At 37.5% G+C, this 24422-nt stretch overlaps 2 protein-coding genes across 4 annotated transcripts in view; one reads left to right on the forward strand and one right to left on the reverse strand.

Moving 5' to 3' along the window:
• Positions 1–19985, forward strand: part of CLCA1 (chloride channel accessory 1) — a 29367-nt gene extending 9382 nt beyond the window's left edge. Inside the window, exons 5-14 of the mRNA XM_072834350.1 lie at positions 2643–2820; positions 5396–5614; positions 6361–6588; positions 9229–9403; positions 11247–11353; positions 13490–13705; positions 14280–14541; positions 15643–15813; positions 18066–18305; positions 19364–19985. Coding sequence (XP_072690451.1) covers positions 2643–2820; positions 5396–5614; positions 6361–6588; positions 9229–9403; positions 11247–11353; positions 13490–13705; positions 14280–14541; positions 15643–15813; positions 18066–18305; positions 19364–19746 — 2179 coding nt within the window. The 3' untranslated portion in view covers positions 19747–19985. The remainder of the gene's footprint in view (positions 1–2642; positions 2821–5395; positions 5615–6360; positions 6589–9228; positions 9404–11246; positions 11354–13489; positions 13706–14279; positions 14542–15642; positions 15814–18065; positions 18306–19363) is intronic.
• The window catches only part of ODF2L (outer dense fiber of sperm tails 2 like), a 179621-nt gene that overhangs the window by 117320 nt on the left and 37879 nt on the right, over positions 1–24422 (reverse strand). For 2 of the 3 annotated variants that reach the window (XM_072834354.1, XM_072834353.1), the window contains exons 2-3: positions 6719–6845; positions 6533–6586 (exon numbers count right to left, since the gene is read on the reverse strand). The gene's annotated coding sequence lies outside the window, so the exon portion shown is untranslated. Of the gene's footprint in view, positions 1–2764; positions 2891–6532; positions 6587–6718; positions 6846–24422 lie in introns of all 3 variants that reach the window. The other variant, XM_072834352.1, reaches the window with a different exon arrangement.

Raw genomic sequence — 24422 nt, forward strand, 5'->3', positions numbered from 1 at the left:
CATTCAAGAGAGTAATAAAAGGGGAGAGATACACCTCATACCTGTTGGAATAGCTAAAATAAAAAATACAAGAAACAACAAGTATTGGTGGTACTGTTGGTGGGAATGCAAACTGGAAAACAGTATGAAGTTTCCTCTAAAAGTTAAAAATAGAGCTACCCTATGACCTAGCAATAGCATTACTGGGTATTTACTCAAAGAAAACAAAACACTAATTCAAGGGCAAATATGCACTCCTATGTTTATTGCAGCATTACTTATAACACCAAGTTATGGAAGCAACCTAAGTGTCCATCAATAGATGAATGGGTAAAGAAGATGTGATTTATATATACATAAATGGAATACTATTCAGCCATAGAAAGAATGAAATCTTGACATTTTCCACCACATGAATGGATCAAGAGAGTACAATGTTAAGTGAAGTAAGTCAGAGAAAGACAAATGCCATATGATTTCACTCATATGTGGAACTTAAGAAACAAAAGAAATGAACAAAGGAGAAAAAAAGAAAGAGATAAACCAAGAAGCAGACTCTTAACTAACTGAACAAACTGATGGTTACCAGAAAGGAAGGAGGTGGGAGAAGAAGTGAAATAGGTGATGAGGATTGAGGAGTGCACTTGTCATAATAAGCACAATTAATTAAAATAAAAACCTAATAAACAAATAAAATAATTTTTAAAAGTAGGGGAAACTCTAACCAATGTAAAAATCATGTTAGAAGAAAACAACAAAATCCTTCTAAAGGATTTAAAAGAATATCAGGATAATCTGGGAGCCTTTTAATTCATGGAAGATGTAAGTAAATTCAACCCAAATAAATATATAGGTTTTTTTTTTTTTAATATATAGGTTTTATGAAACTAGTTAAAATGCTAAGAACACTTTTTAAAAAAATAATAATAATAAAGGGGAATTCTACTTATTGAATTTTAAATATACTCTAAAGCTACATTACTTAAAACAATGTGGACTGACAGACACATGTATAATAATTTAATACAGCTAGAATTACAAAGCTATGAGGAAGGACAGAATTTCTTAAGATATCAGGACAATTTTTAACTGTGAGGGGAAAAAACTAATAGACCCCCTTCCAACTGGATAGACTCATTAGATAAAATGAATAAGAAAAACTAGATGAATAAGTATTGAACTCTTATATAGGGAAGGTCTTTCTATGCATTCAGGAGTCGGAAAAAGATATCATTCATTTTTATTCTAAAAAAATAATAAATTTGGCAACATATGCATTAGAATTTTTGTTGTACAAAAATCAAACAAACTAAAAAGCTAAAAACAGAACAAAGTATTTACAAAAATTAAGAAACCAGGCTTTTAAGAGCTTAGTATTACAACACAAAAAGAACTTTTAAAAACCAGAAGGAAAACAGCAATACCCTAATAGAAAAATGGACGCTGAAGAATAATAAATTACTCACAAGAGAGGAAATAAAAATGGCCAATAAACAGATAATAAATGTTCAGACTTACTAGTTATAAAGAGGTGCAAATTCGACAAAGATGAGAATCGCTTATGACCTAGTAAGTGAGGTTACTCATGGTGTGATGAGTATTCTCACAGATGGCTCTTAGAGGCATGAACTGGTACACCTTTCCTGGAAAGCAATTTGATGACACATAAAATCTATAAAATGTTTCCTATTTTTTGATCCAATTTCATATTTAAAAATCCATTTTAAGAAAAATGATAGGATGGGCTGTATCAACAGACTTTAAAATGTTCAAACTTTTACTCTGGGAATCAATCATGCAGCAAACTTGGAAACAGTATAAAACTTTATGTGAAATTTTATTAATTCACTGAAGTTTTACTTTTAGTATTGACAAATTGGGGGGAAGCAAATCAAGAAATTAGACTAGATTCATATTATAGTATCAAAACATACAGATATTAAAATCACATTTTGAAAGATATAAAATATAATAATATGTTAAAATGTTAAATATACTAACATGCTAAGTTTTTTAAAAGCAGGAAGCAAAACTTTATGTGAAATGTTATGCTGATATGTAGAAAAGAAAATATTTCAACATGTTAAAAGTAGCTTTATTTCTGATGGTGGGACATGATTCTTTTCTTCTTTAGACACTTGCTATTTTCCAAATTTCCTATAGTGTTCATATATTGTTTATATACTCAAAAAATAAAATACATGGTAAAAGCAGTCCACTTATATATAATGGCCACAAACTCAGAAGCATATAGTAGAAGGAAAAATCCAAAATATCTATGAACATACAAGAACTATGCAAAAATTGTATGATATAAACTAAATGGAAACAAAAGAGAGCTCCTGATTTTCTAGGAATGAGTGTTCTAGATGAGGAGGTGGCTAAGTACTTGGATCCTTATTAATTCTGATAGCAGTCATAAGCCAGACTTAACTTTTCCGCTGCATAGAAACAAATTCTGATACCATTTTGGGAACGTTTCAAATACTTTTTGCCAATTAAAAATGACTCTGATGTGAGTTTAATAATTTTACTATTTAAGGTGATATATTTGTTCATTGAATTATAAGAGAAAATTGTAGATATCAGGACAACCTGACCACAGAGTCTAACCCTCTGAAATGATTACAGCACCTAAACATCTAACCTTAATATGTTTTCAGATGTTCAGCAGGTATTAGTGGTAAAAATGTAATAAAGAAGTGTCAGGGGGGCAGCTGTATCACCAAATCATGCAAACTCGACAAAGTAACAGGGCTCTATGAAGAAGGATGTGAGTTCATACCTTATGACAGGCAGACTGAGCCGGCTTCCATAATGTTTTCGCAAAGTATTGATTCTGTAAGTACCCTGTTCTTTTTTTTTTTTTCTTGGCATTTATGAATTTAGTGAAGTTCTTATCCCCCAATCACTACAAGAAAGGATCAAATTTAGGAAATCACCAGTAAGAGCTGATTCTCTGTGGGACAAGCTGGGAGTACAAAATCAGGGATAAAGTCTTATCTTTCCCCTACCCCTTCCTTAGGTCCATTCTTAGGGCTCCATTATCTTCCTCCCACAAGCTTATAGTTTCATTGCTGAGTATTATTTCAAATATCCTTAAAGGCAGACAAGCACAAAAACTCTTAGTTAAATAATAAATTTACCCAAGAGGATCAGACACTTTTTTTTATTTCTTAAAAAGGACATGATCAGTAGCCTGAAATATTTTCAGACTGAATATTTGCTTTGGGTTGTTACCTAAAATTTTCTATCTTTTTAAGAGTATTGATGCCTGTAAGGAGTTTGTACATGGTTTTAATGGTTTTAAGTGACTTTAAAATACATCTTAATGTTTTTTTTTTTTTTAATGACCAACAGGTCGTAAAACAAACTCAACAGATTATCCTTATTAATGCTAAATATACAATACCAGCAAACTTGCACAAAGTAAACCTAAATGTATCAGTTAATTACAGACTAAAGTCAGTGGAGACACTTTGTGGGGCAACTCTCTTCCTTTTTAGTCTCTTACATAAAATTATGTTTTCCTTTTGGAATGAGGTTAAAGTAACTTGTAAGAGTCTGTCAATAAAAACGCGGTATAAGTTTTAAAAATGTGATGTACGTGGTTCAAAAGTCCCATCCTTCAGTCTGGTTTTGCAGTCCGTTTCTAGATTTACTCAGAAACTTTCAACAGGGGCCCCAGATTATGTGTTTTAAATTAACTACAAAATTAAGTTTGATGCACAGATTTGGGAATCTTTGTCCGCAGTTTATATGTGTTTCAGATCTCTGGCTAAAATAGAGCCTTATGTATGATATTATGGAAACAACCCAAATCACCTGGGATATGCAAATGAAGAGAAAATAAGTGTTTTACAGCTAATGATTACTTTCTAAATTTCTAGAATCCTGAATTTTTAGGATTTTTAATTGAGTGCTAATACTGTGAATAATAGTCTAAGAGGAGGAATGAGGTTATACATTCTTTGCATACTGTGGCTCCTTTTTTAATCCCCCAAATGCTAGGGATATTCATGCTTAAGAAAAAGGGGAGGAAACTATCATTTATTGACTGTGTTAGTAAGGACCCTATTCCATGTTCTCATGTAATTCAGTAATAACTATTGCCCTTTTGTAGGTTAAAAAAAACTGACATGCAGATTTTAGGGTCACTCAAAAAACACAAACTTATATTGAACTTTTATTATGTGTCAGATACTGAACCAAGTTTTGAGGAAGCAAAATTTAATGAGACTATTTTCTGCCATAGATGGGCTTATAGTGTATTAACAATCTTAAAGGGGTCTTACTAAAGTATCTGTAGGGTACTGTGAAACCAGAGGGTTGAATAGAAATTCTTTGAGGGGAAGGTAGGAAATGAAAAAACATTTTGAAAGTGACCTTTTGGCCAAAACATGAAGGTTAAGTTCACAACTCAGAAGATAGAGGAAGAGGAATTCCTTGACAAAGTGAGAACCATGAGCAAAAATACAGAGATATAAAACAAGGCAAGTTTGAAAATTTATGGATTACAATAGAGGGATACTGGAGACTTGGAATGCACAGCCAGAGTGAGGATGGAGAGTGAAGCAAAATCTAAATCATGGAGATTGCTGCTTGCTATGTGAAGCAGTCCAGATCACAGTGTGTGAGCAATGAGGAGATACCAAAGGGTCTTGAGTACAGGAGTAAGAAAGAAAATGTTTCTGGATGCTGTGGAGTGGACCAGTTTGGAGAGCAAGCAAAATGAAAAAGGCAGATAACAGACCAAAATAGTCTGAGGAAGGGACCATGAGGGCTTGAACGATAAAGATTCCAATGGAGAAGGAGAAAGATGATGAACTGGAGAGATAGTGAAATAGATGGATCTTGGTTACTTTGTAGAAGGAAGAAGATAGATTTCCTGATGTAGTGACTGGGTGAATAGTAGTGACATCGAGTTAGAAAATACATGAAGAAGAGTAGAGTTAAAGGAAAAGTGGTAAGTTCAGTTATGAGCACATGAAAGTTGAGGAGCTGGTGGGACATTTTAGTGGAAAGAGCTGGAATACAGGGTGTTGGGAAGTGAGTGGGAAGTAAGGAAGTGAGTGAGAAGTAAAAGGATGGAGAGATAAGATGGTACCAGCAGAGAAATGTCAAGAAGTGGGTGTTTTGAAGATAGTGGCTTGAAATAGCTTGAAATTTGAGACATAGGAAGGAAGCCAAGAGCAAATAAATAGATGGCTAAGGAGCACTAAGGGTCCAATGAGGTTGAAGATGTGGTATGAGATAGAAAGTCTGAATTATGACTGTGAATCTTTCCAGCAGAGTCCTGCAGTGATTATGGGATTAAGCCAAGTTCATGGGTTAGCAGGGCAGACTAGGAAGGAAGGCAAGGGATTTAAATATCCTTCTCTACAGTTTATCTCTGTAATTTTATTGACAATTCCAGGTGGTTAAATTCTGTACAGAAAAAAACCACAATAAAGATGCCCCAAACCCACAAAACCAAAGATGCAATCTCCGAAGCACATGGGAAGTGATTCAAGATTCTGAGGATTTTAAGAAAACCACTCCTATGACAACACAGCCACCGACACCCACATTCTCATTGCTGCAGATCGGACAAAGAATTGTGTGTTTAGTTCTTGATAAATCTGGAAGCATGGCGGTACGTTCACTGGTCTTGGTCTTTGGGATGCTGCCCTCATATTTATGTGTGATATGATCTACAATTTGTAACAAGCTGGGAATAAACACAACCCTTAGAGTCAGAACAGTTACAACAATAACATTACCATAAGAAACACCCACCTCAACTCTATTCAAGAGAAATTCAGCAGCAAGTATCTCATTTGCCAAATTAAATGAGCTTTTAATTTATGAGCAAGATCTGCTGATTAACATTTTTTATGTTTCACTACAAGATGTAGGTCTATAGAACTACTACTAAGGAAGTGAGTGAGAAGTGAACTAAAGATCTAACTAAAGCCTAATCTGGCTTGATCTTTTAGAGTTATTCAAACAAAGGCCCTAAAATTCTGCCCAAAGATGCTACTCAATATAAAGGAGAAATTTAGGGACGCCTAGGGGGCTTAGCGGCTGAGTGTCTGCCTTTGGCTCAGGGCATGATCCTGAGGTCCTGGGATCAAGTCCCACATTGGGCTCCCCCAAGGAGCCTGCTTCTCCCTCTGCCTGTGTGTCTCTGCCTCTCTCTCTGTGCCTCTCGTGAATAAATAAAATCTTTTTTTAAAAGGAGAAATTTAACATGGAAATTTAATATAAAGGCCTTGAACAAGCTTATTGTCGTTTACACTATGTTAAGACAGCTACTTCCAAATTTCCTCTACACTGTTTTGTTATTAGTCTGCCCATCTAAACCCAACCTGACTGCTTTTCTTCTACTTCTCCATACAGACTGGTGACCGCCTTAAACGACTGAATCAAGCCGGCAAACTTTTCCTTCTGCAGATAGTTGAGCAAGGGTCCTGGGTTGGAATGGTGACATTTGACAGTGCTGCCCAGGTACAAAGTGAACTCATACAGATAAACAGTGGCACAGAAAGGGATGCACTCACCAAAAGCTTACCTACAGTGGCCACAGGAGGAACGTCCATCTGCTCCGGGCTTCGATCAGCATTTGCTGTAAGACAAGTTTCCTTATCATTTGTCAATGCTTACAATTTCTGTTGCCTAAATGTCTCTCCATTTTCAACAAAATTAAGTCACATTTTCTCTCATATTTAAGTTCTTTCATAATATAGTGCCTACCTACCTTTCCAAGTTTATGTCACAGGGACTCTCTTCCAAGTGTCCTACATTTAAGCAAATAGGATCGTTTGACCTTCAGCACTTCCACACCTTTGCCGGGCTCCCACTTAGTATACTTTCTCTTCCCTCATCTGTAATTCAAATCATATTCAAAGATCCATCACAGACATCACCTACTTCTTGTATCTTTCCTGATTCTTTCAACTATATAATTGCTCTTTCTAAATCCTATGAACTTTAACAAAAACATTTCTTATGACTTCTAGGCTCTTCTGTCTTATTTTCTAACCATAAACTTCACTCAAGCAAAATTTCTTTAGGGATAGGACTTACATCTTTACCTTGCAGGCTGCTGCACAGTATCTTTTATACGGAAGGTTCTCAATAAAGTTGAATTGAGTTCTTTGATAGCATCTGATGCTTATTTGCTCTAAATATATAATCCAATATTCTATATTTATTTAGAAGATATTTACCCCCATGACACAAATAATAAGAGGCTGAAAGAAGCTAGCTGATTAAAGTCTTAGAATCTCTGTGGCATTCTTGGGCAGGCCAGCCTTCCGCCTGATATGGAGCAGAACATGTCAGTAGGGCTGTTCCAGATTCCCAAGCAGCAGCAGGAACATTTAGTTTCCAGCTCACACTATTACTGCATGTGGACAAGAGACAACCATTTCCTCAAATTCAGTCTGTCCCTCTGGACTTTTTATTCCATCTTTGAAGTTCAGTTCCCTAAAAGTGGTTTCCACTGTATGCATAGTCAGCTGTAAAACCCTTGTCCAGATGCCTGTGTGCATCTGGATTCTGTTGCCTCTATCACTCCATTCACCCAAGCTTTGATTAAAGAAGCAAATGAGGGAGGGGAATGGGCAGTGAAATCGCTGACATGTTATATTAAAAGCCTACTATGCAAAACCTTAGGGGAGATGAGTAATGCCAGATGGCTTGGTGGTGAAGAGAGAACTTCTAGTTTTGCATTTCCACTTAGATGGGTGAGAGAGCGTGAGAGATACAACTGGAATTTAGATGCTCCTCCTGCCCAATGGAGTCCAGATGTGGGAGGGGAGGAGCTTGTGTGTGATGAGGTAAAGAGCCTTGGGTCCTACATTGTCCTCAAGTTCCCCACTGGTTCCTGCCCCAAGACCCTTGTCAGGTCTGTTCTGGGCTCCAGTTTCTGCTGAGGTGCCTATTGGACTTTGTTTCCTGGGCTTGATCAGAGCCCTGTGATCCTTCCTGGCTGACTCAGCCCCACCCTGGCTCTCACTATCGGAACAGCCCTGAACATCCCCTTGTCCTCTATCCAACCCCTGACAGACTGAACAGCCCTCAGTCTGAATGGCAAGATGACTTAATCTCTTGTCTGCTGACTTCTGTCTTTCCTATGGGATATGTGGGAACTTCTACATGTTTTCCATGGCACAGAGCAGTGATGGGGAGAAGTAGGACAAGGGAATCCAAATTAAGCCCTTTCTCTGGCCTCTCAGCTTGGTCAGAACAAGGACACAGCCATAGCTGAGAGGATCCCGGGCTCTGGGCTCCTTCATGTAGCAGCAGACACAGTTCTGCTTTCTTCCCTTGTGTGGCAGTCTCCTCTCAAAGATCAAACAGAGGGTGACAGAAGTCCCCTGTGCTATTAGCTTTCCTTTCAACCTACTTAAGATGCCTTCCCTTTCTAAGAGTCAGGTCCAGAGAAGGGAGGTTACTTAGGCTTGCTTGCTTGTTTTCTCTTCTTCTGGGTCTCTCCTTCTACTCTTTTTTAGGGGAAGAATGGACTCTTGCCTTCCTTCCTTGAAATGAGTAACATTATTTTTTAAATCTAATTTTCCTTCTACCATAATCTTATCCAACACTGGTAAGAGCTGTGTGCTTTCTGTACAATGTAAAAAACTATATTCTGTGTTAATCAGGAATAGTTGAAACATAGATGTCATAAGACGATTAGGAGCTGGGGTTAATGGGAACAAAATTATTTGTTTTAATCAGAGGGAATATTAAAAATTTTAATAACTCATATGATCTGAGTACTCATCGGTCAGAACCAATGCCAACCATAAACAGTTGGTCTACTCAGATGGTGAATATCAGATGGTAAATATCATACAAGCTAAATCCACTCTGCATCTAATATCTCCCAAATATTATCCTCCCTATTCAATGAGGATGGTTTCTGAAAGCATCTGGGAACCTCCGTCAAGAAGAGGCCATGTAAGAAAACTAGAAAAACCTCCTTTGTTGCTTCCCCAATGCTCTCTTTTCCTGGAATAATCTTGTATCCCTCTTTACAGAGTCTGCTCTGCAACAGGGTAACCGAGAGAAAAGACTACTACTACTGTCAAGTTCCATGAATGTTGCTGATTTAAAATTATATCATTTTAAGACAGAGAGATATTTGACGATTCTCAGGCACTTCCGTTTATTCCCTCTGGAGTTTCTCTTCTCATTCCCTTTAAATGCAGTTTTCCCAAACACTATGGCCACCCTAACAACTCATGCCCTGCATTATGTTCTTAGGTTATTAAGAAGAAATACCCAACAGATGGAGCTGAGATAGTGCTATTGACTGATGGAGAGGACAACACTATAAGCTCATGCTTTAATGAAGTGAAACAAAGTGGAGCTGTCATCCACACAGTCGCCCTCGGACCCTCTGCAGCAAAAGAACTAGAAGAGCTATCTAAAATGACAGGTGAAGGGTGGTCTGCTGCTGCTGTGCCCCACTGAATTGTCTCTTCCAATGGACTGTGGCTCCAGTGAACTGGGGAGAAGGGGAAGGGTGGGACATATATAGAGAGAGGGGTAATCTTATTAATTAACTACCTGCCTTTACCTCCAAATGACCATTAGAATTGACCCTCCATTTCTTGTAAGGCCTCAGTTCTAGGATTTTGACAGTCTGGAGAAAGATGGGACCAGCACAGCCCTCTAGTTAGGACTCAGGTCTCTCTTCCCAGACACTTTGTAAGAACTGCAAAGAACCTAATAGGTTAGCCAGAAACCACTCTCTTCTACTTGGCAACTGGCTAAGAGACCCAGGGAAGACAGAAGACAAGCCACTAACTATATAATACCATGATACAAGTCATCTACTAACAGTAGAAAGCACACTAGAATAGAAAGCCTTTGACTTTACTATGGAAAGGAGAAGGGTCCAGGAAGGTGACATCTAAGTTGAGACTCTAATAAGGAGTGGTAGGGGAAGAGCAAAGGGCCTAATGAATCACACTGAAAGTCACTCTGAAAATGTAGAAAACAATGCAGTTTCTCCATAAAACATTAATATATTGTGCTTCTCTCATACACAGACAGATGGTTAAAATAGATTCCATATGTGCTTGGCTTCTTTAGCAGAGTAGGTGGGCACAATTTTTTTTTTAAACTTCTGGCCAGCATTATGGATATCGATTATTATGCTGAGTTGCCTTCTGAGGCAGCCACAATGAATGACAGGGCTGCTTGTTCCAAATACTACCTAGCTTAGTCTGGGTTTCCTAGAAGCAGAGCCTGAGACAGGGATGGATTTGGGTGAATGTGATTTATAGAGGGAGAGTTATCAGGAGAATGAGAGAAAGGGAAATAGGATAGGACAGGGGAAGGACCCAAGCACAGAAGTGAACTTAGAGTCTAGCTGAAGCTAACCCCACAGGCGGCTCTCAATCTGGAATTGCATCACATACTTGGTATAATCTTGAGGCAAAAGGGCTAACCTTTTTGTACCACTGCACCCATCAGTCAGTGGCCATGGACAGTCAAGGCAAGGGGGAGGTGAGGGAGTATGTTATTTCTCTAGCAAGCATAGCCCCTTTTGGCACAGCAATTCTCTGGAAAAGTGGGGCAGCTATATGCCATTAGCAGCTAACAGAGTAGCTGGGGAGAGATTCCCTTGCATAGGTAAGGGTATCTGGGTGATGCCCCGAGAGCATTACCAAAGTACTTACCTTAAACTTTGGATGGCAATTAATGGTTTAAAAGTGCTTTCACATCAAATACCTTAGTTATACATGTTCTAAATAGCCTGAGACTGTGAGACCTGGTGTATAATCTGTTTTTTTACTACATGTTATACTTTTCTATAACTGTCCCTTGTTAACTGTTATTTCTTGCTGTTGTTACATACACATGTTTTATGATTTAGAAGAAAATTCAAAAGTCAAGCTTGTTAGGATTCTATCTAAAAAAGGAATAAATCAACAGACTTGGACTAAGGCTTAATAAATTCTCTTATATGAAGTGCATGACCTTTAAACCATGAAATTTTATGATACTAGTTTTGACCTATCAGAGATCCGTGGCTGCTTTGCAGATAACTGACATAGCTGGGCAACTGAGGTGTTGCTGAATCTTATTTAGTAGAATTAAAAAATTAGTATAGACTTCTGAGTTAATCTGGATGCTTATTTGAGGTTGATCGATTAATACTTTAAAATGCAATAGAATATTTATTTCACATATTCTGCTATCTAACAATAGCTAAAATGCTGCAAATACTTGCTTTCTAGAAAACAGCTTCTGATAATATAATTGCATTTTAGGCGGTTTACAGACATATGCTTCAGATCAGGCTCAGAACAATGGCCTCATTGATGCTTTTGGGGCCCTTTCATCTGGGAATGGAGTTGACTCCCAGCGTGCTATCCAGGTCAGAATTTTTACTCTTTGGTTTTTCATGTTTATAAATAATCATAACCAAGATGGAGAGTTTAATGGTTAAATTTATTAAGTACTACATTCTTCTAGTAGTAATTTAAAATTAAAAATGGAAGTTTTAGCCTGATATTGGACACTATTCCTAAAATGCAACAGTACTTACTTAAGCAAAGTAATTAGTGTCTACTTGCTTGGAAATAATACTAACTGACTTCTCCATAGAAACCAGCAACATAAAACATAATGAGCCCAAGAATTCTTTTTCAACATCTGTTAACAAGCACCCGTAGCAATATAATTGGCTCAAAATTTTCTTCACAGTAGATCATCTTAACACAAATTTTCTGGGACAAGTAAGTGTTCAGGGATTACTTGTTCTATTTTTTCTATTACCTCAAATCCCTGATATTTGCCAACATCTCCTTATAATGGATGAAAAATGTTTTGTTCTGTGAAAAACCCATGATGTCAGTCAGGACACCTGGATCCTGGTCCTAGGCCTGCCATTAACTCTCTAACTGTGGATTAAGAATTTCTGCTTTCTGGGCCTCAGTTTCTCAGCCAGATATGAAGCAGAAAACATATATGGGCCCTTCTGGTTCTAAAATCTCAAGAAAACCAAATTTTCTTTCAAAATCTTTGAGACTATTCTTTAAAAGGGCAAATGTATTTTAAATGTTCTTCTTAAAGTTTGAAAAGTTACTCATATGAATTTTTAAGCTAGAGAGTGAACAATCAGAACTCACATCTGTGTGAATTATGATTTTTATTTTGATAATTTGGTTGTGAACTCACAATTTTATTGTGAAAGTTTGACTGAAAGTAAAAGAATAATGTCATGTCAAAGCCAAACAGTGACAGATTTTGAAATAATCGGTTTTCTGATCTACCACTGTAGCATAACGAAGACAACAATTATACTCATTTGGGTTATCCTAGTTCAGACTTAGAAAATTAAACTCAAGAGTTCAGTCTGGAAATTGGAGAAATGTGTCTGAAAAAAAAAGTAATCAAATTGATGAAAGGAAATTCAGTCAGGTAGTTCCTGCCCATTATTTTTGTATTTAAGAAGCTTAATAGTGAGAGAGATAAAGGAGAACTCATTTACCCACCTGCCTTAAGAATCAGATATAAGAGCCCTTTACTTGCTTCACATCCAAGATCAAATCTACCTATGAAATTAGAAAATCTGATTCCATGACCCAGCTACTCTATCTTCTCTTAGTTATTAGAACAAGAAATAATTATCTAGGAGACAATCTTCAAGGTAACATTCTCTGTAAAAGTCCTGTTAACCCTTCCCCACCTCAGTCCCTGCTCTAACCACTCGTCATTCTGCTCCAAACAACAAATCAACCTTGGCCCTTGACTTATTTCATTTCTTTTCACAGGGACTGAAATAATACTTGACCTAGCAATTGGTTATTTGCAAAAAAGGTTCCAGTCAGACTCCTTAAGAGTTAATAGACTAGTAAACAGGATGAGATATAAACACTAGTAGGTATAAAGTAAAACAAAGGACACCTGGGTGGCTCAGTGGTTGAATATCTGCTTTTGGCTCAAGTTGTGATCCTTGGGTCCTGGGATTGAGTCCCACATCGGAGTCCCCACAGGGGTCCTGCTTCTCCCTCTGCCTATGTCTCTGCCTCTCTCTCTGTGTCTCTCATAAATAAATAAAGTCTTTCAAAAAAAATAAAGCAAAACATACTGCGAGAATATCAAAGAACTGGTTAGAATCAAGATTCTGTAGGAACTCACAGGAGGGAGAGATTATTCTGTTAGTAAGTGAGATGGACATTAGAGAAAGTTGCATAAAGTGCCATTTGAAATGAATTTTGAAGGACTGGCAAGGCTTAGATAAATGGAGATGAATGTATAGACTTTCAGAAAAAGCAGAGACTATGATAAAGTCAGAGTCAGGGATTCATGAGTGTCATATGGGGAAGTAGTCTGACTTGGGTTTAAGAATAAACATTGTGGAAGCTAAGGCCAGAAGAAAGGTAATTTAGAACTGGATAATGATAAGACATAAATACAAAACCAATGACACAGGCATCAGGAAGAATGAAGAGACTGTGTGATGTGGGCTGGTATTCTCCAGAATGTAAAGAATTGTTTTCCTTAACAGCTTGAAAGTAAAGGAGTAACCCTCCAGAACAATCAGTGGATGAACGGCACAGTGCTTGTGGACAGCACTGTGGGAAATGACACTTTATTTCTCATCACTTGGACAACACAGCCTCCCCAGATCCTTCTCCGGGATCCTAGTGGAAATAAACAAGATGGCTTTGTAATGGACACAAACACCAAAATGGCCTACCTCCAAATCCCAGGCACTGCCAAGGTATGGGGTCAGGTTTTATCCTTCTCATAATTTGACAAGATAAAATTTTTACAAAATAATCACTGCTTTTTAAATGTGGGTGGTAAAAGGAGAGTTAGTTTTGAATGAAAGAAAGAACAAAGAAAATTCTCCACCCAGTTCTCTATCTCATTAGTATGACAGCAAATCAAGGGAAGGAAATTGGTATTATTTTCTCCAGGTATGAAAGGGAGAACTTTCAAACTTCACATATAAAGTCAAGATGCAAAATGGTCCTTGAAACTTCAGGATCATGAAAAACATTTCCTCTACCCAGGAACCCACTGATTTGATACTGCTTTTTAGAAACCAAGGAAATGATAAGGGCACAGCTTTCTGACCTCATTTTCCCCAATTAAGATTTTCTTGACAGTGAGAACCATGTGGCTAATCCAAATGTACCAAAGTTTCCCTTGGCTGACAGAGTATCAGAGATTTTCTTAGAGAGGCTTGTATCATGCTTGTATCAGATAAGATCTTCCTATAGGTGACATTAAGGTCAGGTCAGTGTCATCTACAATCATTAATTGGAAACGTCTCCATTTGTTTTGGTCAGGTTGGCATGTGGAGTTACAGTCTGCAAGCAAGCTCACAAACCCTGACTCTGACTGTCACCTCCCGTGCATCAAGTGCTACTTTGCCTCCAATTACAGTAACCTCTAAAATGAACAAAGACACGGGCAAATTCCCTAGCCCAATGGCAGTTTATGCAAAAGTTCATCAAGGAGCCACGCCAATCCTCAGGGCCACTGTCACAGCTGTAATAGAATCAGTGAATGGTAATACAGTTAACTTGGAATTACTGGACAATGGAGCAGGTAATTAGTCAAAAAATCAGAAAACACATCTTTCTTTTCCAAAAAGAAACTAAGGAACAGAAGGGGAGGGCATGATGCTGTGAGGACAGTTACAAGCAGGGAGTCCACTACTGGGGGTCTTGTTGAGAGAGTTCTCTACTTCCTCACAATGCCTATAGTTTAAAATGTTGGAAAACATGAAGAAAGGCCTATCTTTTGCCTCAGCACTAAGACCAAACACATTAGTGGCTCAAGCTCAATACACTCCGATACTCTAGGGAGTTGTCAGAGGGTATCCTACACTCCCTAAAAAGGGAAGGAGGAAAATTAGTTATTAACTTTAAGGAGGAAAATTAGTTATTATATTAATAACTATCTTATGTTATATTCATTTTTATCTCTACCATACGCTTTTGAGATATTATTATCCCTACATTACAGATGAAGAAACTGAGGCTGTCACATTTAGAAAGCAGCAGAGATAAATTCAAATGTAGTTATATGTCCTTGTAATATGTATGCAGACTCTGTATTAGCTTGCCCCCAACATGAAAATCCAGCCCTTTATTTTTTAAGGAAATCTAACAGGGAGCGAGAGAAATAGAATTCTACATTTCTTTTTAGACAGAACATGACTTACTCTGATGCAAGTAACCTTATTAGAAAAAAAAAATTCTGTAAATGAATTTCCTATCTAAATCTACCTTGGTGAGAAGTCATAAGTTTAAAAAAAAATCATATAACTTTTTTTTCTCTGCAGTAATGTACAGCAATTTAATTCAGTTCAACAGATACTTAATGAATAGTTACCTTGCACTCTATCAGATATAGGAGACACATGGCATGATCTCCAATTTCAAAAAGAAAGACAATAATTCAGGAAGACAAAATATACACACATGAAGCTACACACACACACACACTGACATATATATACATGTGCACACATGCATAAGAGAAAAAAGTAGATCTCATCTTGAACACAATCAAATTGTAAACTCTCTTGGAGATAGTGCAAAATTATCTTTGCTTTGAAAATTTTTAACTCACATTTGAATTGGAAATATACAAATGTCCATGTACCTTTCAGATATTCATTAATTGCTTCATTTTCCTGTCAAGGTGCTGATGCTACTAAGGATGATGGTATCTATTCAAGGTATTTTACGGCTTATGATACAAATGGTAGATACAGTGTGAAAGTGTGGGCTCTGGGAGGAATAAATGCAGCTGGACAGAAGGTAACACCCAGGCAGAATGGAGCCATGTACATACCTGGCTGGATTGAGAATGGTAAGTAATCTGTAATAACACACCTGGCTTGAGTTAAAGGCTTGGGATCAAGAGAAAACCATTAAGCCTACAAAGAGAATGGTGTAATTTAATAGGAGAGTTTCTCAGGCTGAACACTATTGATATTTTGGGCCACATAATTCTTTGTTGTGGGGGCTGTCCTGTGCATGGTAGGATGTTTACTAGCATTCGTGGCCTCTACTCCCTAGTTATCTGAAGCAGCCCCCACCATTATGACAATCAAAAATATCTCCAGACATCATCCACTGTCCTCTAGGAGGCAAAATAACCCTCAGCTGAAAACCAACAGATTGAAGATAGCTTTCAACTGTCTGGGTTCACAGTCTAGCCCTCTACCAACTAAAGTATTTTAGATAATCTCTTTGTGCTTCACTTTCCTCAGTTGTAAAATAGGAATAATAATGGTAACTACCTCATAAGGTAGTTATGAGGAATAAACAAGGAAACACACCTAATAAACTGCTGCTGGTAAATAGTAATGTTCAATAAATGTTTGCTATTATTTTTAATAAATTTTAAAACATTTTGTAATGAAGCTCTTTCCACTGATATTGGCATATCCATAGAATAAAGGAATTTAGGGCTTATTTTATACATCAGTATCATAAGCCTTGCTGTCTCCTTTCTCTTGCTCAGGCCAGAGAGAATAGTAGATGAGCCTAATGCCAGCCAGTACACTGAGGCCACATGTAAGCATGTGGGGAATTGTGCTTCAAGAAACAGGCAGTCCAATACCACTCCTGGTAATAAACACTTGACGAGGACTGGAGCTGGAATTAGGACCAAGACCAGTCCTGATGGGTTCCAGGACTTGTTTTCCATCAATCTCTACTCTGTCTTGGGCAGGTCTTTTCCTAGCGTCTGGTGTATTATAAGAACAGCTCCTCCAAGAAGCTTTCCACTGCCCTCTTTACTTGGGTGTGTGCTCAGTAAAAGAAGGATTCTAGGACATGTGGTATCTCATGCAAAGGTGATCACAGGAAAAAAAAATGCTTTAAAGGACACTTTTGTTTCCAAAGCTTTTTCACATATTTCAGCTTATTCTCATTTGTTCTTCTTTCTGAGTTAGGGGAAGAAGGCAGGTGAAGATTGGCTTAGCAGCCATATCTAGCTTCATGCTCAATGTTTTACTCACACTAGAACATTACATTCTCCTAATTATCCTATTTTACAAATGGAAAAACAGGCTCGAGAGGTTATTGGTCTAATTGTTAGGACTAACCATGATAGTGCCTAGCTTGGCATTGAAAGCCATGTTTCTCTCTCTATCTCTTGATGTGCCTGAATATCGAGAGAGATGGTCTCTATTGGTGAATTGAATACTAACTTTATCTTTGCCCAAGACCAGATTGATGGGCATGAAGATAATCTGTCTTTACAGATTAAAATTTTATAAGGGCTAAAGAAATAGAATTTATGAGAGAGTAAATTCTAAGTAATGCCATGTTCAGATATTTTGGAATATTTTTATTGAAATAAAAGTCTGAGAACCCCACTGATTGAGCAGGCCAAGGTATTTTTTGAATTCTAGTATTACATTTATACAACCTTTCAGCAAGAATGTGAAGAAAATTAAGATTGCCTCAAGTACAATGTTCCCATACATTCAATGAGAAAATCAGAAGTCTTTTAAAATCATAAAATTTTAGAATGCCTAACATAAAGCAATTTATGAGAATATGCAATCTAATGAGAAAGATTAAACACAAACAGAGAAAAAGAGAAAGAAAAATGTATGGAAGAAATAATCAAAGCAATTCTTGATAGTCCAGATGGTTAGTTACTAAATAAATAGGAAAAATAAAACAAACAGTATTATCTAGGTGAAAGAGATTTCTTGAGGCAGCCTAAGAAGGCTTAAAACAGAGGTAGGATTTAAACTGATCAAGAAAAGTAAATCAGGATAGCCAAAAAGATGGAAAGAGAAAGAATTCCAGGACAAATGTCATGAAAATAAATTATGAGAATTGTTATTTCAGAAAGTATCTGTGAAATTAAAAAAAAAAAAAACAACTGATTCTCTCTTTGCTTTTTTTCCTCTGATGCAACTGGATTTGGGATCTTTACATCAAATAGTTAAAATTAATTTTGTGCGTGGGAGGAAAGAAGACAAAGGCAAGCAAGACTAGGAAGAAAGTAATCTGATAACAAAACAGAAGGAAGTATAGTCATATAGTCGCTTACAATGTGATGTGATGTGATGTGATGTGATGTGATGTGATGTGATGCAGGTGAAGTAAAATGGAATCCACCGAGACCCGAAATTAATAAGAATGATCTTCAAGGCAAGCAAGTGTGTTTCAGTAGAACATCCTCGGGCGGTTCATTTGTGGCCTCTGGCGTCCCACTAGCTCCTATACCTGATCTCTTCCCACCCTGTCAAATCACTGACCTTCAGGCAAAAATCCACGGGGACAACTTTATTAATCTGACTTGGACAGCTCCTGGGGATGATTATGATCATGGAAGAGGTAAGCTGAATGTGGTAGTAGACCCGGTAAAGGTGTTAAGCAGCCAGTAGAGGTGCAGCAGGAGGTGAGGCAGGCAGACATGTTGTGATACATGTCAAAGGCAGAAGGCAAAAGGGATCTTGAATGTCTTCTGAAATGAAAGGTTAGGATTTTTAAATAGGAGAGGTTTAGAACCTGAAAAACTGACCTACTTTAAGTTTTAAGAAGTTTCAACCAGTAACAGGCAATCTTTAGTTTTTTTTTTTTTTTTTTTTAAATCTTGCCAAGCTGTCCTTTAATAAATTCCATTTTTAGCAGTGATTCCTGGAAAGGATTGGGAATAGAGCATAGATATCTAGGGAGCAGAACTCATCTTTGGAATAAACCTCAAGTTCTACTGGATTTTTATCTCAAAGTATAGTCTTCAGATTGCAGCATGGGTATCACATGAATGCTTGTTAGAAATGTGGAGCCCCAAACCCCAACTAGATCTAGCAATCCAAAATCTGTATTTTAAGATCCCTGGGTATTTTATATGCACATGAAAGTTTAAGAAGCAACTTTTATCTTCCATAAATAATGAAGCAATGAGCAGTAATTTAAAGACTTCCTCTCTTAGCCAGGTGCATGCACAGAAATACTGACCAGGTCATGCCTGATCCAGATTTATTTATTTACTTACTTACTTACTTAATTTATATATTTGAGGGAGCGCATAAGCTGGGAGGGGCGAGGGGAAAGGGAAAGGGAGAAAGAGAACCTTAAGAGCACTCCATGGTGGCATGGAGCTCATCAGGGATAGATCTCACCACTCTGAGATCATGACCTGAGCCCAAATCAAGAGTGGGATGCTTAACCCACTAAGCCACCCAGGCACCCTCTGATTCAGTTTTATACTTATTACTCTGTTGAGATGCCCAAACAAGAATGTAAAAAGAATACTAATACTTATAAATATGGACTATCAATTACATTTATTCGCTGGAACTTTATGGAGTAGTGATATAGTTTCTAATAAACTTTAAAACTTCTTTAACACTTGACAATTACAAATCACAACTTTTTTTTTCTCTTTTTAGCTCACAAGTACATCATTAAAATAAGTGCAAATATTCTTGATCTCAGAGACAAATTCAATGATTCACTTCAAGTGAACACATCGGATCTCATCCCGAAGGAGGCCAACTCTAAGGAAATCTTTGTTTTTACACCAGAAGACATCACTTTTGAAAATGGCACAGATCTCTTCATTGCTGTTCAGGCTGTTGATAAGTCCAACCTAAAGTCAGAAATCTCTAATATTGCACGAGTGTCTTTGTTTATTCCCCCAGAGACTCCTCCAGAGATACCAACTCCTTCTCCTCCTTGTCCTGATATTAGTGTCAATAGCACCATTCCTGGCCTTCACGTTTTAAAAATTATGTGGAAGTGGCTAGGGGAATTGCAGCTGACACTAGGCTAGGGCTGAGTTTTCACGAGATGAATAAATCATCCATCCTTCTTTTGATTATAAAATTTTCCAAAATGTATTTTAAACTTTTCTGTAGAGGGCGATGTAATGAAATAAAATATTAAACAACTGGCTACAGATGTATAAAGATTATCCATTTAAATTCAAAAGTTTGATCATTGTACAGGCATTTACTAATGATTTTAAAGAAGAGGTGCTTGGATCAATAAATGAAAGTATATTTTAATTCATTTTAAGGAGCTTTGCCAATTAAAAAGAACATGTAATTGCATATGAAAAAGGCCAGAAATGTTCAATGAGGTCAAACTATTTAAATATAAAAGACATGGCTTGTTATTTGAATCAAAACTACCAAGAATATACATTCTCTTCTCTAAATTTGCAGGGATTATGCATTTCAGGAAGAGATTGCATTACAGAAAGAAATAGTAGCATGATGAAGTCTCCTTAGGCATAGAAATGTATGTTATGTGCATGAAATTACAAGTAGTGATGCTTATAGTCACAGTGGTAGGAGATGAGATGAGAAAGGTAGGTTCGAGCCAGATGTGAAAGGGAGGTGATTGAGAAATAAACTTATTTTGCATACTTTGTGCTACATCCTCTAATAATGCCTTATCTGCATTATCTTATGTAATATAATTCAGTTCACTCAACAAACATTCATCAGCTGCCTATTATATTCCAGGTTCATGCTAGGTCTTGAGTACAAAAAAGATGAGTAAGACTTAGCCTTTTTCCTGTAGTGAATAAAGAATATCTGAGGATTTATTATTCTTTTTAATCAAGAGACAGATATAATCAGAGCTATGCTTCAGAAGACAGACTTTGAGAACCATGTGAAGAACTGAATAAAGGTGGGAGAGGTATGATAGATGAAAGAAAAAGGAAAAGAAAGGAAAAAAGGAGCCAAATTAACTTAGCAGTATGGCAATCCATAGGGAATAATCACAAATTCAGGGCCTCCCAGGAGAAGTAGTCTTGTAGAAGGTGTTTCCAGTTCTCAGTTTATTAGCATAAAGAGTTCAAGGTGTGGATGGCTCTCCGACTGAAAATAAAATACCCAGGAGATTGTTTCTATGTAGGCCCAAAATTTATCTCTATGTAGATCTTCCTTATATCAAAACAGGATTTCAAGTACCTTAGAGATACATTCAATAAACACACACACACACAAAAAAAAAAAAAAATTAAGAAAATTTTAAAATGAAGAGAAATAAGTATATACTAAAAATAAAAGGAAGATTTAGTACATCCATTGCCTAATATAATGTTCTATATAATTGCTACAGTCCAGTCACATATTTCGTTTTGAGCTTCCAAGCAGGCAGAAAAAGGAGACATACAGACTAACAGATTCTACAGTGAAAAACACACCAGAGGCTCAGGAGGAGCCATGTGAAGTTTTATCCATGGATCCTTAATAAATCTGAAAGCAAGAGGATTCCATCTCTAAGACTCAGATTTCACAGCCATTCTAGATTTTTACTCCAAATGGATAGTTTGATTTGCAGAAATCACAGCCCTTCAACCTGCAAATTTGACCACTACATAAGAGACACCAATACCTAGATTCACAGATGATCTTGAGATGCCTAACCCTTTCCTCTCTCTACCCCCACCCTGTGGATAACTAGAGTCAGCAGCAGCTAGAAGAAAATGTCAAGAATGTGGGTCAAGAATAAGTTCAAATGGTCATTGCAGACTATTCATCAGCTTTTCAGCACATGTCTGTTTTCCTTGAAGGATGAAAGTTTAGAAATCTCAGATAATAGAGTTTATTTTATAACAACAAAAAAAGTTTGCTATAATAATTGAATGGCAGAGAGTTCTAAGGCTAGGAAAATACTGATGTCCTAAAACATGCTTATTAAGGGCACATCCAGGTACTCTGCCAACCAAATGGACAGAAGGTCAAATTGAAATCTTCTGTAAATTACAAAACCAAACCAAGGCACTTGCCTGACCAGAGGGTCACTCACCTGCCCCATGTGGAAAATGGATCTGAGGTCTCCAACTCAGCTCCATAGAACATCGCTGCCATGGCCTGAACCCTTATTGGAAGATTCCCTTTCTTCTAGAAGAGACTGCTCCTTCCATTCCAAGTACCAGGGATAGCTGGAGAGAAGTATTTTCTAAGCTCCTCTTTGCAACTTAAAAACTAGGGCATTATTCCCATGGTCTCTTGTTTGTGTGTGTGTGTGTGTGTGTGTGTGTGTGTGTGTGTGTGTGTGTTTAAAGCCTTCATATCCTCTATCTGTTCTCTTCACTGTCATCTACCAATCTCACCCAAGACAGGCACATGGGTAACAATGTTTGCCCCTTGCCTCCTAAAATCACTCTGCCTAGTACCAGAAGTGATATGAATGAGTCCATCAATATCTGAGCCTCAAACTTCCTTTATCTTTACCCCATCACCAGTAAACTTTAGCAAACTAATGGACTGAAGCATGATAGTGACTTTTTAAAAGTTAAAAAAAATGAGAGAATATTGGCAATTCCACATGGCTTGACCTGGTACTTCTAAGGTCCAGTCTGGACCTAATAATGGCATAGAACAACTTCACCTACCTTAAAATCTTAAAATCTTAAAATCCTATAGCCTATTCTGGCCACAGCCTCTTAACCTCTGAGTTACTCACTTCCTAACCCACTAAACTGGTTTTGCAATTTCATGATGACCTCTCATCTTGATTGCCTCTTTTACCCAGCCCATTATCTCCTTGGCAGTACTGCTCTGATATGGCAGTCACTTCAAGTCCTCCCTTGACCAAATCTTCAATTCCCTCATCTACTTCTACTTTTCTTGTTACCACACCTGCCCTGAAAGTCCCTAGCTTTGCATTAAGCATGTTGTCCCTGTGCTAGAGGCAGTCATTTATCCATCCAACAAAAAATTTTTAAGTACCTACACTGCATCCCAAGCACTGTATTAGAGGCTAAGGATGCAATGAATAAACAAGCCAGGTACGGTTTTTGCTTTCAAGGAGTTTATAGCCAGCTGGCAATAAACAAGCAAGCAGGCAAGTAATAATGTATGATATGGAGGTGCTATTTTGGGAGAAGCGTCTATTTTAAGAACTCATAATTTGGTAGCCAGTCCACATGTGGTGTCTGCCAGGGGAAGTAATACCTAGTGTTATAATGTCTGGCTTTAAGCATAAAAATCAAGAGAAAGAAAAGAAACAAAATGATCCTAACCAGACTTCCATTTCTCCAAATATTACTACATCTTTCCGGTTGGGCAAAATCTACTGCCAGAGGCAATCTGGAGTGACTTTGGGATCAAATTCTTTTCATTCACTCAATGATAGTCTGGTGATATCAACATCAGCAAAAGAATGAGAAAGAGAATATAAGAATATAATATACTTTAAAAAACTACCTGGCACGTGGCCTGAATGGATTCTACATTTTCCCAAATAATTCTAGATGGTTTCAGACTTTGGAGGTAATGCCAAAGTCTTTCCAAAGAATATGCTATTCAAGCATGTTAGAATGGTTCATTAATCCAAAGAGAAGAGGGGCCCCTGTGTGGCTCAGTCTGTTAGGCATCTGCCTTTGGCTCAGGTCATGATCCTAGGATGTCATGATCCCAGGGTCCTGGGATCAAGCCCCATGTCAGGCTCTCTGCTCAGTGGGGAACCTGCTTTTCCCTCTCCCTCTGCCTGCTGCTGCTTCTGCTTGCTTGCGTGCTCTCTCTCTCTCTGTGCGATAAATAAATAAATAAATCTTAAAAAAAAATAAAACCACAGAGAAGACAAATAAACAAAACAGTGTGTAAGGAAGCTTACAATAAAATTTCACTGAAATAGTCAAAGATGACAATCCAGGTTAAAAACTAAATAATGAGGACAGGAAATTCACTGAATTAGAAAGCCTAAGCAGTGTATATTATTGTAATTGAGAAAAATCTATTTAACCCAGTTCCTGGCACCCAATTTGATAAGGGAAACATGTTATATTGTTCTTGTTAGCCTATTTAATTGTCGCTAGAGATAAATCTTTTCCTAAGTATCAAAAGTAATTTGAAATCCATTAGGAAAAAAAAAAACACGTGATGAGCTACAGAATAGACAGCACAATGCACACTGTAGAGGGCATAGCAAGCTCATGCATGATTCCAGCAGTAGCTAATTCTACTCAGAAGGCATAGCTGTGGGATCCAGAGCAATACTTTAGGGAACCAGACAACCAGTCTATTTAGAGGAAGGCTTTTAGTATCTGGCGGTTGGAAAGCAGAATACTCCTATTGCCACCATCACCCCACCCCCACTAACTTGGGCAGTGAGGAAGAGGTTTTGGTGGAGGAGAGGTGAGCAGGGTTTCAGGGTCTTGACCAAGAGCAGAAAGGTATAACATTATCACCGTCATCATTTGCTGTCACCGAATATTGATAACAGGCATCATTTATTGGGATTTTACTAAGTGCTAGGCAATAAGTGCTTTAGATACTCACATCTAGGTCCTTCCCTAACATTTGAGGGGCCTGGGGCAAAAATACAAACAGGAAATACCCATAAAATATCTCTAAATATGCAAACATTATAAATCAGGCTAGCAAGCTATTAAAATGTGTTTATCTCCTATCTTCACAATCATACCTTTGTTATGACTTGCAAAGCCATATTCAAATTTAAATGCAGAACCCCTTGTTCAAGCAGTAG

Source organism: Canis lupus, chromosome 8 (assembly GCF_048164855.1).
Source record: "Canis lupus baileyi chromosome 8, mCanLup2.hap1, whole genome shotgun sequence".
Taxonomy (NCBI): Eukaryota; Metazoa; Chordata; class Mammalia; order Carnivora; family Canidae; genus Canis; species Canis lupus.